Source organism: Nerophis lumbriciformis, linkage group LG01 (assembly GCF_033978685.3).
Source record: "Nerophis lumbriciformis linkage group LG01, RoL_Nlum_v2.1, whole genome shotgun sequence".
NCBI lineage: Eukaryota > Metazoa > Chordata > Actinopteri > Syngnathiformes > Syngnathidae > Nerophis > Nerophis lumbriciformis.
This window is the reverse complement of record NC_084548.2, coordinates 29,466,619-29,483,231: the sequence shown is the minus strand read 5'-3', so window position 1 is coordinate 29,483,231 and position 16,613 is coordinate 29,466,619. Positions and strand designations below refer to the sequence as shown.

The window sequence follows — 16,613 nt, the reverse complement described above, 5'->3', positions numbered from 1 at the left end:
TTATTTTACTTATTTGACGGACGCAATTGTAGATTGGCTTTTCATAACACTTTAAAGTTTGGACATGTTTTTTATACATTTTTATACTGTACATTTGAATGTAAATGGTAAATGGGTAATACTAGTATAGCGCGTTTCTGCCTTCAAGGTACTCAAAGCGCTTTGACAATATTTCCACATTCACCCATTTCACGTGCGTGTATTAAAACATATGCAAACTTGACAGCGCACACAGCTGATCTTTAAGCTTGCGCTAAGAGGTTTGTGTCTCTTAAATGAGCAAAATTGAGAGCACAATCCATTTAGCGTGTCTGTCTTCATAAGTGTGCAGAATAAACGCTAAAAATCAGAAAACCCACAATCACGGGAGGAGGAAATGCAAATGTCAATATTTTGCACTCGCAATGTGATTTACCAAGATTGAAATTGTTTTTCCTCAGCCCCTTTTTTGGTCTATGTTTAGCATGAAATTGTTGTGCAAACTGGCAGTGTTATACACAAATGGCTGTGGGAAAGGAGGCGATCGCACTGCATAGACAGACAATTAAGATTAACATATTTGGACTGTTAGAAATAAAAATATTAGAAATATCGTCTATTTAGCAATGACATTTTATGAATTAAGGGACTGATTAAAACGAATACAATTGATTAATGTTGGTGTCTGCTAGCGTTGTGTTTTTAATGATGCCTGCTGGCGGTTTTCCTAAGGGGTTTGTTTTTTCATATCTTAGATATATTCTTATACCCTACATGAAAATCTTCTTGCAATATGCATTTTATTGCATTTGGATTATTACAGTTCTACCATTGCAAAACCACAGCATATCCCAGAGCTCACCTTCAGCATGCCAAAAGTAGGTTCTGCTATCTAGATCGCTCTTCAATGTAGCTGAGAAAACATGTAAATATTATAGTTGTGTGTTGCATGTAAACAAAATGACAAAACGCCACAGGTTACACTATATGACGTCATTAATATGGAGGGAAATAAGTGTCTCCCTGGTGACCTCTTGCATACACACACACCCTTCATTTGGCAGTCTGCAACACTTTCAGTTAGTCTTGGTGGATCACTCGCAACATGCCCACGAATAGTACACTGAATTTTACAGTTATGCTATTTAACACTTGTTATTTGGATCTTAGCAGATTACGCCCATAGTGTAGTATTTTGGCACATGTGCTAATAATTATTGAGCGGGTCCCGTGTTTACGGCCAAAAATTACGTTTTAAATTGATTTATGGGCGCACATTTGTAATCACTCAACTCATAACACTGTAAAACAAAGAACACCAATATATGATATATTAGAAAGCTGTGTACACATTGTGCAATAACCTCAGAGATGTCTTATGCTATGGCGAACATTTGATTCACAGTAAGCACAGAAGACAAGCCATTAGAATGTTCTCTGAGCACAATGGTGAAAAATGCATAGCTCATCTCAACTGTCAATATCATCAAAGTTGACATTCCACTTGTAAAAGATAACTGGAGAAAAATATTTTCCCAGGTTGTCATTGTGGGGTGGAAACAAGATCTCTTATATACAACGTACAAATGCAATAGGTAAAGGTTATGAACCATTATAGAGGAAACTGTTACTAATAAAAGCAGTGGATGGTGTTAATTGAAGGAGAATATTAGGTAAATGTACTTGAGATGCTCCTGAGACAGATTGGTTGGCACACAGACAGAAGCAAATCCAATATAAAGCGGCAGCATGTTCACCCTTTGAACAAGGAGCAAGACCGCAATCGATAGCTCACTCTTTTATTTCTCTGCTCATTACTATAGGCGATAGGGTAGAGGGGAGGCATGTGACTACAGGAGACATTTATTACAGCCCTGCTTAGTGGCCGACACAGTCCAGTAATTCTTGTTTCTGCTTGTTATCAGACCTTGCATGGACCTAACACCAGTTGTATGTTTGCACAAGGCTGCATGACGTTACTTTCCAGAGGGCTAATGGCGACTTTGACAAAGCAGCAGCAATTGTGTTGCTCCTGTGAGGATCAGTTAGTATTAAACCTGTGTGAATGTTGTCTATCTGTGTTGGCCCTGCCATGAGGTGGCGACTTGTCCAGGGTGTACCCCGCCTTCCGCCCGAATGCAGCTGAGATAGACTCCAGCGACCCCCCGCAACCACAACAAGGGACAAGCGGTAGAAAATGGATGGATGGATGGATAAATAACCTCAGCAGGAATAATTTGTATGCATTTTATGTTTCTATTTCAATATCTTTTTTTGTGTGTTTTTCCCCCTAAATAAATCTACCAAGCAGGTTTAGTAATTAAATGCCTCCAAATACCTTTTTTACATTCTGACTATAATAATGTAATGGATGCTGCAAATACATCATAAGGTTGTAAGGATACATCCGGATTGTAGGATCAGTTAGCAATGGTGATCTGGCTGTCATTTACATTGAGCAAAATCAGAACAGTCTCGGACTATTTATATACCTCTTTCTTTTTCTTATTTAATTATTAATGAATTTGGTGAAAAATATAGTGTCCTAATAGTATTGAGTGATGTGTGTGGTGAGATTACATATCATTTTAGTAGTGTCTCCTGGTCAGGTGACAAAAAAAAATGTTCTCAATGTATGTCAAAGAAGCTTCAGCTATGATTAAGTTCATGCATATCTTGGATTTTAACGCCACAGTTCCAACCTTACATCCATCCATTTTCTACCGCTTATTCCCTTTGGGGTCGCGGGGGGCGCTGGAGCCTATCTCAGCTACAATCGGGCAGAAGGCGGGGTACACCCTGGACAAGTCGCCACCTCATCGCAGGGCCAACACAGATAGACAGACAACATTCACACTCACATTCACACACTAGGGCCAATTTTTAGTGTCGCCAATCAACCTATCCCCAGGTGCATGTTTTTGGGCGTGGGAGGAAGCCGGAGTACCCGGAGGGAACCCACGCAGTCACGGGGAGAACATGCAAACTCCACACAGAAAGATCCCGAGCCCGGGATTGAACTCAGGACTACTCAGGACCTTTGTATTGTGAGGCAGACGCACTAACCCCTCTTTCACCGTGCTGCCCCAGTTCCAACCTAAAAATGTTAAAACATTTCACCTTTACACACCATCCATCCATCCATTTATATTATTCCACTTATGGTAAATGGGTTATACTTGTATAGCGCTTTTCTACCTTCAAGGTACTCAAAGCGCTTTGACACTATTTCCACATTCACCCATTCACACACACATTCACACACTGACGGTGGGAGCTGCCATGCAAGGCCCTAACCACGACCCATCCGGAGCAAGGGTGAAGTGTCTTGCTCAAGGACACAACGGACGTGACTAGATTGATAGAAGGTGGGGATTGAACCAGGAACCCTCAGGTTGCTGGCACGGCCACTCTCCCAACCTCACCACTTATCCAAGGTCAAGCTCCTTTGCTACCTCAATTATGTAGCTCCTCCCGGAGGATCCCGCAGTATTCCCAGGCCAGCTGAGAGACTTAGAACCTGATCAACTAAAGGTTTGCATGTATTAAAACATGTACAAACTTGATAGCACTTGCAAAGCTGATCTACTAAGTTTGTGCACAGATGATTGTGTTTCTTAAATGAGCAAGATAAAGAGCACATCATCAGAACTGCAATTTCTGGCAAGAGAAATTGTAAATATAGTTATTTTTGTGTTGGGTTTTGGGTCTTTATTTAATACGTCTTGAAAAGGATGTGCAACTGGCAGTTGTGTAGAAATGAGAAAATAATCTCACTGCAGTTCCATCCTACATGTTCTTGTCAACATATATGTCAAAACAAGTATTAGATATACTGTCTATACAGTAATATATATTTTCCAATTTTACAGCTGCAGATGTCTATTCAGTAATATATATTTTCCAATTTTAAAGCTGCAGATGACTTATAGGGCTTATTAAAAAAAAATAATCGATGCTGACATTTTTTTTTTTAATGCTGTTTGTTTTTTCATATATATATATATATATATATATATATATATATATATATATATATATATATATATATATATATGTAACATTTGCAATATGCATTTTATTGAACCTGGAGCATTACATTGTACGCTCATCATTGTTAGTGCCAGCATCTACCGGGGCGCATCTTCAGCACAGAAAGAAAGTGAGTTCTTTTGTAGATTGCAGTGCAGGACAACCTCTAAAATGCCAATACAAAGTGGTACAAACATGTCTGCTGCATGTTTTTAAACATAAGAAAATGCCACAGGTAGGACTATGATAACATGAGTGTGCAGTAACGTCTCCGTGGTAAAAGCTGAATAGTACATGCAAAATTGTAATTTAAATAGGGGGGTCTGCACCACTTTTGCACTTGTTATAAATTGTACAGACAGTCTTAGTAGATCACACTCAACATGCCCACTAACGGTGCACACAATGTTGTAGTTTGCACACATGTTCAGCGCATGGTATTTGGATCTTAGTACAAACCCCGTTTCCATATGAGTTGGGAAATTGTGTTAGATGTATATATAAACGGAATACGATGATTTGCAAATCATTTTCAACCCATATTCAGTTTAATATGCTACAAAGACAACATATTTGATGTTCAAACTGATAAACTTTTTTTTTTTTGCAAATAATCATTAACTTTAGAATTTGATGCCAGCAACACGTGACAAAGAAGTTGGGAAAGGTGGCAATAAAGACTGATAAAGTTGAGGAATGCTCATCAAACACTTATTTGGAACATCCCACAGGTGAACAGGCAAATTGGGAACAGGTGGGTGCCATGATTGGGTATAAAAGTAGATTCCATGAAATGCTCAGTCATTCACAAACAAGGATGGTGCGAGGGTCACCACTTTGTCAACAAATGCGTGAGCAAATTGTTGAACAGTTTAAGAAAAACCTTTCTCAACCAGCTATTGCAAGGAATTTATGGATTTCACCATCTACGGTCCGTAATATCATCAAAGGGTTCAGAGAATCTGGAGAAATCACTGCACGTAAGCAGCTAAGCCCGTGACCTTCGATCCCTAAGGCTGTACTGCATCAACAAGCGACATCAGTGTGTAAAGGATATCACCACATGGGCTCAAGAACATTTCAGAAACCCACTGTCAGTAACTACAGTTGGTCACTACATCTGTAAGTGCACGTTAAAACTCTCCTATGCAAGGCGAAAACCGTTTATCAACAACACCCAGAAACGCAGTCGGCTTCGCTGGGCCTGAGCTCATCTAAGATGGACTGATACAAAGTGGAAAAGTGTTCTGTGGTCTGACGAGTTCACATTTCAAATTGTTTTTGGAAACTGTGGACGTCGTGTCCTCAGGACCAAAGAGGAAAAGAACCATCCGGATTGTTATAGGCGCAAAGTTGAAAAGCCAACATCTGTGACGGTATGGGGGTGTATTAGTGCCCAAGACATGGGTAACTTACACATCTGTGAAGGCGCCATTAATGCTGAAAGGTACATACAGGTTTTGGACCGACATATGTTGCCATCCAAGCAACGTTACCATGGACGTCCCTGCTTATTTCAGCAAGACAATGCCAAGCCACGTGTTACATCAACGTGGCTTCATAGTAAAAGAGTGCGGGTACTAGACTGGCCTGCCTCTAGTCCAGACCGGTCTCCCATTGAAAATGTGTGGCGCATTATGAAGCCTAAAATACCACAACGGAGACCCTCGGACTGTTGAACAACTTAAGCTGTACATCAAGCAAGAATGGGAAAGAATTCCACCTGAGAAGCTTAAAAAATGTGTCTCCTCAGTTCCCAAATGTTTACTGAGTGTTGTTAAAAGGAAAGGCCATGTAACACAGTGGTGAACATGCCCTTTCCCAACTACTTTGTCACGTGTTGCAGCCATGAAATTCTAAGTTAATTATTATTTGCAAAAAAAAATAAAGTTTATGAGTTTGAACATCAAATATCTTGTCTTTGTAGTGCATTCAATTGAATATGGGTTGAAAAGGATTTGTCAATCATTGTATTCCATTTATATTTACATCTAACACAATTTCCCAACTTATATGTGTCCTACAGTAGACCTTCCCTGAATCCCCCTATCGAACACCTCCCCAGGGAAGTGTCCAGAGGGTATCCTCATCTGGCATCGTCTTTATGATGTGGAAGAGCAGCGGCTTTACTCCGAGTTCCTCCTTAATGAGATAGTTTCTCACCCTATCTTGAAGGAGAGTCCCGCCACTCTATGGATAAAACACAGTTTGGTCGCTTGGTCACTACCTAGGACACATAAGTGATCATAAGTGGCCAATTGACCAGTGAATTTAGAGCTTTGCCTTCCGGCTCAGCTCCCTCCTCTCTACGATGGACAGATGCAGAATCAGATCCACGTTTACCTCTCTCGTGAACTAGATCCCAAAGTAATTAAATTCCTCCACTTTGGGTAGCATCTCATCCCTGACCCAGAGATGGCTCTCCATGCTTATTCAGGCAAGAACTGTGGACTCGGACTTAGAGGTACTGATTCTCATCCCAGTTGCCTCACACTTGGCTGTAAACCCATCAAGCAGACAGCAGCACCAAAACATCTGCAAAAAGCAGAGACCCATCATACAGCCACCAAACCAGATGCCCTCACGATTGTTGTCCATAAAGGTTATGAACAGAATCGTAAACAAAGGGCAGACCTGACAAAGTCCAACCCTCACTGCAGGAAACGGGTCCGACTTACTGCCTTCACACAAATGTTATACTACAGTAAATGCCTGCAGGGAATTTAACCTAGAATAAACAAATAGCTAGTTTTAAGTGCAATTTAAACTAAATTGTGTTGAGATCTTTTGTAGCTCCCTTTGTAGTCATGTGGGCACATGTCCTGGAAAGTGAGTCCTTGTTTCAATTGATCTGCAAGATTCACTCAGATAATTCCAACAGCCTCTGAAGCAATTGCTTCATAGTGTGTGTGTGTGTGTGTGTGCGTGTGTGTGTGTGTGTGTGTGTGTGTGTGTGTGTGTGTGTGTGTGTGTGTGTGTGTGTGTGTGTGTGTGTGTGTGTGTGTGTATAGTTCTACCCTTCTTGAGACATCAACAAGGAAAAGTACCTTCCATATGAGGACCGGTGAACAAGTTAGGACATAAATCATGATCCCAATATGGAAAACCATTGCATCTAATAGAGAATGTCTCATTTGCACCCCTGGTGGTGAAATATATCAAAATTAGGGTGGTCCTAAAAAGGAGGGATTTTTTCAAATTGACTGCAAATCGGTTTTAAAAGTGCTCCCCCTCTGGCCAACATATGTAATAAGTGTGTGTAAGTCAAATCAAATCAAATCCATCCATCCATCCATTTTCTACCACTTATTCCCTTCGGGGTCGCGGGGGGCGCTGGAGCCTATCTCAGCTACAATCGGGCGGAAGGCGTTGTACACCCTGGACAAGTCGCCACCTCATCGCAGGGCCAACACAGATAGACAGACAACATTCACACTCACATTCACACACTAGGGCCAATTTGCCAATCAACCTATCCCCAGGTGCATGTTTTTTGGAGGTGGGAGGAAGCCGGAGTACCCGGAGGGAACCCACGCAGTCACATCAAATCAACTTTATGAAATTGAAATGCACCCCGTTTGGCCAAAATAAATGTAAAAAATATATATTTATATGTTTTTAGAGACATACTGTAATAACTTGAAGTAAATAATGAAGATTAAAGCTTAAATTGTTTATATTTGCATAGTATGTATATATTATTAATGTTGTAAATACAACTCTTTATATATTTATAAAGGGTGGTTCTAAAGAGGTAGGCATTTTTCGGAGGTCTCAAGAAGGTTACAAATACAAGAATGTGTGTGTGTGTGTGTGTGTGTGTGTGTGTGTGTGTGTGTGTGTGTGTGTGTGTGTGTGTGTGTGTGTGTGTGTGTGTGTGTGTGTGTGTGTGTGTGCGTGCGTTGTTATCAGAGGTGGGACCAAGTCATTGTTTTGCAAGTCACAAGTAAGTCTCAAGTCTTTGCCCTCAAGTCTCGAGTCAAGTCTTGAGTCAAGACAGGCAAGTCCCAAGTCAAGTCCAAAGTCAAGACTGGAAAGTCTCAAGTCAAGTCCCAAGTCCTACATTTTGAGTTTCGAGTCCTTTCAAGTCCTTTTAACCACAGACTAATATATTTACACAGATTAAAATAGTGCTGACATTGCACTTCATAATAGCACTATTAACCAGTCATTTTAAACATGTAACTCATTCCTTTACAGAATAAACACATTTGAAAAAACAAGTGCAACTGTACTTATTTGCACAAAAGTGTTAACATTGTAATTCCATGGCATATTGCATTGTAACTAGTTCCACAGCAGTTTCTATCCTGTTCTTACCTTATCTCATTGATCTCATCTCATACTGTATGTGTGTTTATGTGTGTGTACACATGAAAAACATAACAAATACATGAACATAACAATGAACAGAGTTGGTACTTTTGATGTCAGGGCCCTATGCGATATGTACACATATTCTTAATATAGTATACATTTTAACTGACCTTTATTTGACTATGTTTGTCTTTATGTAGGTGGCTAAAATACGCGGTGCTGCTGACCGCCGTCTAACGTTACGTTACTGTGTGTGATACATTGACTAACGTAACGTTATGTGTAGGTACCTCATGCAACCCTGCTTAAGAAAAACACTTAACAAAAAGTATGAATAAGGTAGCGAACTGCAGTGGACGCAACATATTGCCGTGTATGCAATGACGTTATAACCATAGACATCTTATAAGTAGACGCAGCATTGGCTGCTGTGACTCGAGCAATTTGGCCGCCATCTTGAAGTGGTGATGAGGAGCCGACGAGCAGCCTAAACTGACAGTTGACAGGTAGAAAACTAAGATGGTGTTCAGCGTTTTCCTGCTCAAATGAGCGGACTGTTGAAAATAGGAATCGGGGGATTACTTTTCACAAGTAAGATTTAACATTAACGTACTATTGGTTTGTTTTGTGAAAAGAATATTAGCACAGAGTTGAGAAAGAGCAAATATCTTCAATATTTGTATGTGAAAATCACAAAGAAATCTTCTGGGGGAGGATGACGCCCCTACAGGGGTTTGGTTTACAAACTTTCAGCCTCACCTAAAACAAAATTCACCAGCCGCCACTGATTATGATGCATTCTCATTTTAGGCAAAGTATAAGACAATACTTTCTTAACAGTATAATTGTAACCAGTAATAAGTCTTCAAGTAACAATATTCAAATACTAACATTGTTGGGTAAGACAGAATTTGGTTTTATTCTGAATCTAGTGAAACAGATTGGTGGTTTTAGCTGATATAAAGACTTTCAGGTGTTTATATATGTTTATGTTTACGCATTTGGCAGACACTTTTATCCAAAGCGACATACATAAAAAACACATATAAAACAATCAGTGTAAACATGATCATTTAAGGGAAGAATGTAATACAAAATAAATATCAATACAAAGTGTCAAGACAGAATAAACTCTGCTGCTGCAGCAACAGAGATACAGTCTATAAGATATATAGATATCTAATGTATTCATACATTGTTTATGTAGGATATACGCATGTATATATAACCTAATCATATTGTTTCTTCAATTTAAAAATAGCTGACCGTTTTTTTCCCCCTTCTCTGGGATTATATTCCCAATTTTGATCTGGGACGTCTGGTCACTTATAGCGTATAAGAATATTCTATTACTGTTAAGCAAACTATGAATAATAAAACACGCCAAAACATGTGTCCTTTATCATAGCTACACGTATGATAAAAAAGCGCGTGAAAGTCAGTGGTATTCAGTGAGGTAAAATGAATTAAATGCACTGACAGTTCATTGCTCCTGCCAAATGAATTGCACTGAGTGGAGCGGATCACCACTCCAAGATCGCGTCTCGTCTGCGCCAGTAGGCAGTAGCGCTCGATGCTGCGTTTACTTATAAGATGTCTATGGTTATAACGTTAGCAGTGAGTTTACAGCCTCACTGATTTAACTACACAGCAAATAAAAGTTAAATTTCTTAGCCAATAAACGTTAGCTTGCATTCAAAACTTACCCTTCTTTGTGCATCTTCAAATGTCGAACGAAGTTGGAAGTTGTTGAGTCTCCGTCTGTAATATTTGAACCGCATGTTTAGCATACGGCAATTCGTTTTTAGTTGACCAAGTCATAGTATTAATAATACCCGAACAAAACTAGTTTAGGCATCATTTTTCCTCACTGGCGCGTTGTTTGACATTTCTTCTTCGTTGGCTGTCCTGCAATTTGATTGGATGAATGTTGTGGGACGAAAATAACGTGGGTGTAATTTGATTGGCTGTTGTACTGACAGGAACAACACACTGCCCCACACTTACAAAATGAAACATACGGAGCGCTCCTGAATAACTTTTTAATCTTTGGGTTTTGGGGAAAGTAGCAAGTCATGTCAATTCAAAAGGCTCAAGTCCAAGTGAAGTCACAAGTCATTGACGTTAAAGTCTAAGTCCAGTTGCAAGTCTTTTTACATTTTGTCAAGTCGAGTCTAAAGTCATCGAATTCATGACTCGAGTCTGACTCGAGTCATGAATATATGCAGCATTTGTGTACAAAAAAACAATTACTAGATTTGTTCTCCAGGAGCCTGCAGTCGTCAATCACAAAGAAGCGCTCGGGAGCGGTGACAAAACGCCACCAACAGTGCACGTTATTCCCTTCTCATCTTGGCCCTGTGATGTTCAACACTTGACAAGAGTTCATCAGTGCAGTAGGCGGGTGGGTGTGCGGTTAGCACGTGTGTGTGTGTGTGTGTGGCAGCGTGTAGGTTTGTGTCAGTGTGTCAGCGGTGGCGCCTACAGGATGTGAACGCGCAGAGAATACAGTCAGCTGGGGCGAATGAGTTACAGCAGATTTTGGAAAACGCTTGTAAATTTGTCAGCACACTGCTGTGTCCATCCAAGAACACATACTCAGACTTGGTGTCTGCTCTCGTGCCGGGCAGATTGTATAGGAGGTCAAAGAGCCGTGAGAGGTGGCAAAGCAACACGGTGTCATGAAAATGTGTTCGCTTCACATTCAGCTCCCAGGCAAGATTTCATGCTTGTAGTGGCAGGAGGGCGCTTACCATTGACTGATCGGTGACTCACTCCCCTGTGATACAGACAGCATCTGTTAGAAGGAATCAAATGCAGCCCGGATCTGCTGGGTGAATTACGAAGCTTTATAAACTAGATGAAATATGACGCGTCTGCAGGGAGCTTTAAAAGGTATTTGATAGGACATGACACTGCATTCATTTTGTACTTTGTAACCTTCTTAATTGGAGTGTTTTGTTTAAAATTATTGAATTATTGTGTCAGAAAATACCTGTTACATTTGTGATTATTCATTATTTAATGACTATGTGGTTAGGCATAATTGCCAGTTTGTCGAAATGCTCTAAGCTTACTTACATGTATGGTCTGAGGGCAAATCATTGCATCACACCTGTCACAACATCCACCTGCATCCTCAAATGCACCCATTAAACCTGTTAAATGACATATGTGTGGCCTTGGCTGGTGAAGACTTCCTTACCTAAACTATTCCATAAAATGACACTTGGGAATATACATACTATAGTTCCACCAAAAGGAAGGGAACCCATGATCTCGTAATCATTATAGTAAAGCAGATGGCAAGGGAACAGAATTATGTGAAAGGTCTTTTCTTGCTCTAAAGCAGAGTACTTCTTGAATATTCAGCTCATTTACATATGTGAGTCACGAAATCGGTGCATTGTCAGCAGAGTGCCTCCAGGCTGTACAACAGTATGATATCTTTGATCATGTCAATGAGTGCCACTTAAAAGAAGGAACTTTCAAGTTCAATTAAAGTATAAAGTATATGAACTATAAGTTGTGTTTAAAGTCACATTTCTCAATATATTGCATGTTTAGCATGTAGGTTGTTTATGTGTACTGTCATTACATGTTTGTGTACCTCATCAAAACCTTGACCTGACCACTAGGTGGCTAGCTCCCCCTAGTGGTTTTTAATGTACCTAAGATCATATGTAGAACCTTAACATTGTTTAATCATTGTTACTGTTTTTATCTAAGGCTCTGTTCGTTCTATGTCAAAGTATTTTCTTTCAATTCTTTTAAGGGTAATTTCAATTCAAATTCAGCACCCAACAATAGGTTCAATAAAAAGCCAGAATAACAAATACATGTTCTGTATCTTTCTTAATTGCAGGATGAGCACTTCAGGTCTCTAGTCCTGCACTGCCTGCAGTCAACATGATCTAAGGACAGCCTATCAGCCACAATGAAAGGGTTAGGAGCCAACCGCAGGCGTCATCTGTCAGACTCGTGTGAACCAGCAAGGTGTTCGCAGAAACCTCTTTGCCCTTTGACCTCTGACCCTCACTGTTCTTTTGTGTTGAGTCCAACCATAAACCACTATGGCACCCTGGATCCTCACCTTTACCAGTGCACTCCTACAAGCCCAACCACCTTGACTCCTGACTGCCTGCTGCCATTCAACCAGATGTCCAACAGCAGCACCTTCCCCCGTCTCCACTTTACCCCCCAGACGGAGCAGTTGGACTGTCCCCAGGGATGTATGGTGGGCAGTGGTGGAGTCGGGCAGGGCAGCAGGGCAGGTACACTATCCACCTCTTTGTCTATGGGTATGGGTCTGGGCTTGGGTTTGACTGGTGCTCCCATGATTACAAGTGGCTCAGCCACCATCTCCTCTGCAGCAGCAGCCAAGATAAATCGATTACCGTCCAACATCTTGGATCAACTGGAAAGGCATCTTCCCCTGCAGCGGGACGGCTTCAGCACTCTACAGTTTCAAAGAGGACGTATGTCAAAACAACGCAGCGAAAGTCCAGGACGGATACGCCACTTGATGCATTCAGTGCAGAAGCTATTTGCTAAATCTCAATCGCTGGAAAATGCTACAATTAAAGGGAACACAAACACAGAGGATGGTGGTCGACCAACCCACAAAAGCAAGAGTAAAGGTAAGGCTAAGACTGAAGGACCAAAGCAGAGACCAAGGCCCAATGCATTAGGTCTGTGGAGCTCAGACGATGCTCTCGACATTGATGCTACCAAAGCTGGCACCATTGCTGTTGGTTACCGCAACCCGTTGTGCATGATGACACTTGGAAGAGCGATATCAGACAGCCAGGCCCACACCAGACATAACCCACAGAGCTACAACACAATTTCTACACATTCTCTAAAAACCTCCAAAAGCAGCAGTGACCTCAAGCTCCTAGGTAGTTCAGTAACACAGGTAGGATCCAAAGAACAGGAGATAAGAAGTCGAAGCAAGGACGATTCACTGGTAAAGAGGGGTTCCTGGTCCAATCTCACGCTCAATCAGGCCAGGCAAGTGTTACAAAAAGGGTCTGCTACGGTCAACAAGACACTTTTAAAAACCAAGTCATGTCACCAGGATCTGACGACCCAGTTTCTGCAGGTAGGAATACCAGGAGTTACTCATCATCAATTTTTGAAAGTCTGAATGAAGCATAGCTAGAAGTTATTTGTGTTTTTACCCTAAGCATTTATCATATTCCTTATGTCTTTCCCATTTTCAAGATCCATTGTTCTTTTTAATTAAATATGGTCTTAAATCATAAACTCAAACCACAAAGACCATGTAACATGCAAGGCCACATGCAGCTTTATATCTGGATTACAATGAAAAGTCATAACATGTGTTTCTACAATATAGGTCCCACTGGGGGACTGGGCCGGAACTTTGGGCCATGGCCGGGCCAAAGGAACAGAAATCCCTTGTCGAAGAATGCGCAGTGGCAGCTACGTGAAAGCAATGGGAGACACAGAGGACAGTGATGACTCAGAGGGAAGTCCTAAACCGTCCCCTAAATCTGCAGCCCGTCGCCAGAGCTATCTGAAGGCCACGCAGCACTCCCTGAGCGAGCAACAGCCTCCACCACCTCCACGGAAGTGAGTCCCACAGCACAGGGGGTCATATTTATGAATGTTTTTTCAAGGTCTGTGATATATTCTCACGTTCCAAAAGCTAGACAACAGGGGGCAGCATCTCGCCATAAATGATAATGTGGCTGCAAAGCAGCATGTTGAAAAATGAGTCAAGCTCCAGAGGAGAGTTGTGGGGTAAAAAAATAAAAACATAAGCAGAGGTGACTATTTTCCATGCCATGTGTTCTACTGCTTCATCCACACTGACAGGCCTCGTTGCTACGCTCTCATGCGGGAGGATTTTCTTTGGTCTCCACTACAGAGTGCATGCTCTATGCAGCATCTCAGGTCAGTGACATCTATAGGCAGGTTGTAATGGCCAATGAATCCCCCGCCCCCCCACCTCACTTGCCCTTCTCCCGATACTCACCATCAATTTTTAAACCTTCCCAGTCTTTTCTTCTTTGCCTTCCTTAAAACAAATGACTTTTTCCTTCTTTCTCCAGCCCTAATTTCATCCCATGCAAAGTCTTCATGTTAACCACTCTAGCCCCCCACTGCTTGGAGCACACCAGTTTTCATTACCACCAGGTGCCAACTTGAACAGGGGAAACTTGCAAGCAATGACAAAGTCAATTGTGGACAATCACATCAAGTGTTTTTTCCTCATTAATCTGTTTCCTCTGTGCTGCTATTTTTAAACTCAAGCTTCACTCTTCACACATCTCATTGGTATTTAATCTAAAAGTACCCAGGGGAATTTTGGAGTAATAGTACTTTTTTTTTTTTTTTAAAACACTGACTTCGCTGTGCTGCACTCTGGTTGACCTCTTAGAAGCTGATTATTGCATTCATTTCCACAGCTCCCTTCCCTCCCTCAAAGAGCTGTCCACAAATCGTAGCCTGGACAACTTAGATTGCCTGGTGAGCCCAATGGAGATGCAATCACAAGACAGACACAGTGATTTCAGCCAATGCCCCAACACCTTGGCCAGAAGATCCACTGCTCAGGTATATTTCTAATAAGTTTACTTATTTTCTACTAATGCCTGACATTATATCTACATAACTCACAATCCTCCAGAACACATATGTCTGTATAAAATTCTGTGATTTGATTGGTTCTGGCCCTGACCGTGGTAAAGAGCGTAAAAAAATATCTACCTCTCTAAATCCTACGATGTAGTGAAGCTGCAAACTTCAAAGCACGATATGGAGAGGCACGACTGAAACAGGCATTTTGATTCGTTAATTCAAATTTGTTTAAAGGGGAACATTATCACCAGACCTATGTAAGCGTCAATATATATCTTGATGTTGCAGAAAAAAGACCATATATTTTTTTAACCAATTTCCGAACTCTAAATGGGTGAATTTTGGCGAATTAAACGCCTTTCTATTATTCGCTCTCGGAGCGATGACGTCACATCGGGAAGCAATCCGCCATTTTCTCAAACACATTACAAACACCGAGTCAAATCAGCTCTGTTATTTTCCGTTTTTTCGACTGTTTTCCGGACCTTGGAAACATCATGCCTCGTCGGTGTGTTGTCGGAGAGTGTAACAACACGAACAGGGACGGATTCAAGTTGCACCAGTGGCCCAAAGATGCGAAAGTGGCAAGAAATTGGACGTTTGTTCCGCACACTTTACCGACGAAAGCTATGCTACGACAGAGATGGCAAGAATGTGTGGATATCCTGCGACACTCAAAGCAGATGCATTTCCAACTGGACTGGACAGATCAGCTTTCAGGAAAAGAGAGCGGATGAGGGTATGTCTACAGAATATATTAATTGATGAAAACTGGGCTGTCTGCACTCTCAAAGTGCATGTTGTTGCCAAATGTATTTCATATGCTGTAAACCTAGTTCATAGTTGTTAGTTTCCTTTAATGCCAAACAAACACATACCAATCGTTGGTTAGAAGGCGATCGCCGAATTCATCCTCGCTTTCTCCCGTGTCGCTGGCTGTCGTGTCGTTTTCGTCGGTTTCGCTTGCATACGGTTCAAACCGATATGGCTCAATAGCTTCAGTTTCTTCTTCAATTTCATTTTCGCTACCTGCCTCCACACCACAACCATCCGTTTCAATACATGCGTAATCTGTTGAATCGCTTAAGCCGCTGAAATCTGAGTCTGAATCCGAGCTAATGTCGCTATACCTTGCTGTTCTATGCGCCATGTTTGTTTGTATTGGCATCACTGTGTGACGTCACAGGAAAATGGACGGGTGTATATAACGATGGTTAAAATCAGGCACTTTGAAGCTTTTTTAAGGGATATTGCGTGATGGGTAAAATTTTGAAAAAAACTTCGAAAAATAAAATAAGCCACTGGGAACTGATTTTTAATGGTTTTAACCCTCGTGAAATTGTGATAATGTTCCCCTTTAAACATCATTGCTACATATGGATTACCTATGCAGTCATCATTCATCTATGTGAGGCATGCAGGAATACGATAAAAGTAGCACATTACCAAATATTATTGTGATATGTAGTGTAGATTATTAGGATTTTTTTGTGTAATTTAGTCCTATTTTTCAGGGAATTCGGAAATGTATGACAAATGAGTATACATGTACATTGAATATTAACACAATCATTCAAGTGCAATGTTATGAAATAACATTATTAAATAATCTAATAGCAATATTGTGTCTCAATGTGTTGTATTGGACAATGCTGCACAATTAAATATAATCAGCA

General features: G+C 41.0%; 1 protein-coding gene across 3 annotated transcripts in view; it reads left to right on the top strand.

Moving 5' to 3' along the window:
* Nucleotides 1-16,613, top strand: part of dlgap4a (discs, large (Drosophila) homolog-associated protein 4a) — a 249,176-nt gene that overhangs the window by 185,596 nt on the left and 46,967 nt on the right. For 2 of the 3 annotated variants that reach the window (XM_061978874.2, XM_061978865.2), the window contains exons 2-5: nucleotides 12,194-13,432; nucleotides 13,691-13,926; nucleotides 14,173-14,250; nucleotides 14,766-14,913. In XM_061978874.2, coding sequence (XP_061834858.1) covers nucleotides 12,266-13,432; nucleotides 13,691-13,926; nucleotides 14,173-14,250; nucleotides 14,766-14,913 — 1,629 coding nt within the window. In that variant the 5' untranslated portion in view covers nucleotides 12,194-12,265. The remainder of the gene's footprint in view (nucleotides 1-12,193; nucleotides 13,433-13,690; nucleotides 13,927-14,172; nucleotides 14,251-14,765; nucleotides 14,914-16,613) is intronic. The other variant, XM_061978884.2, reaches the window with a different exon arrangement.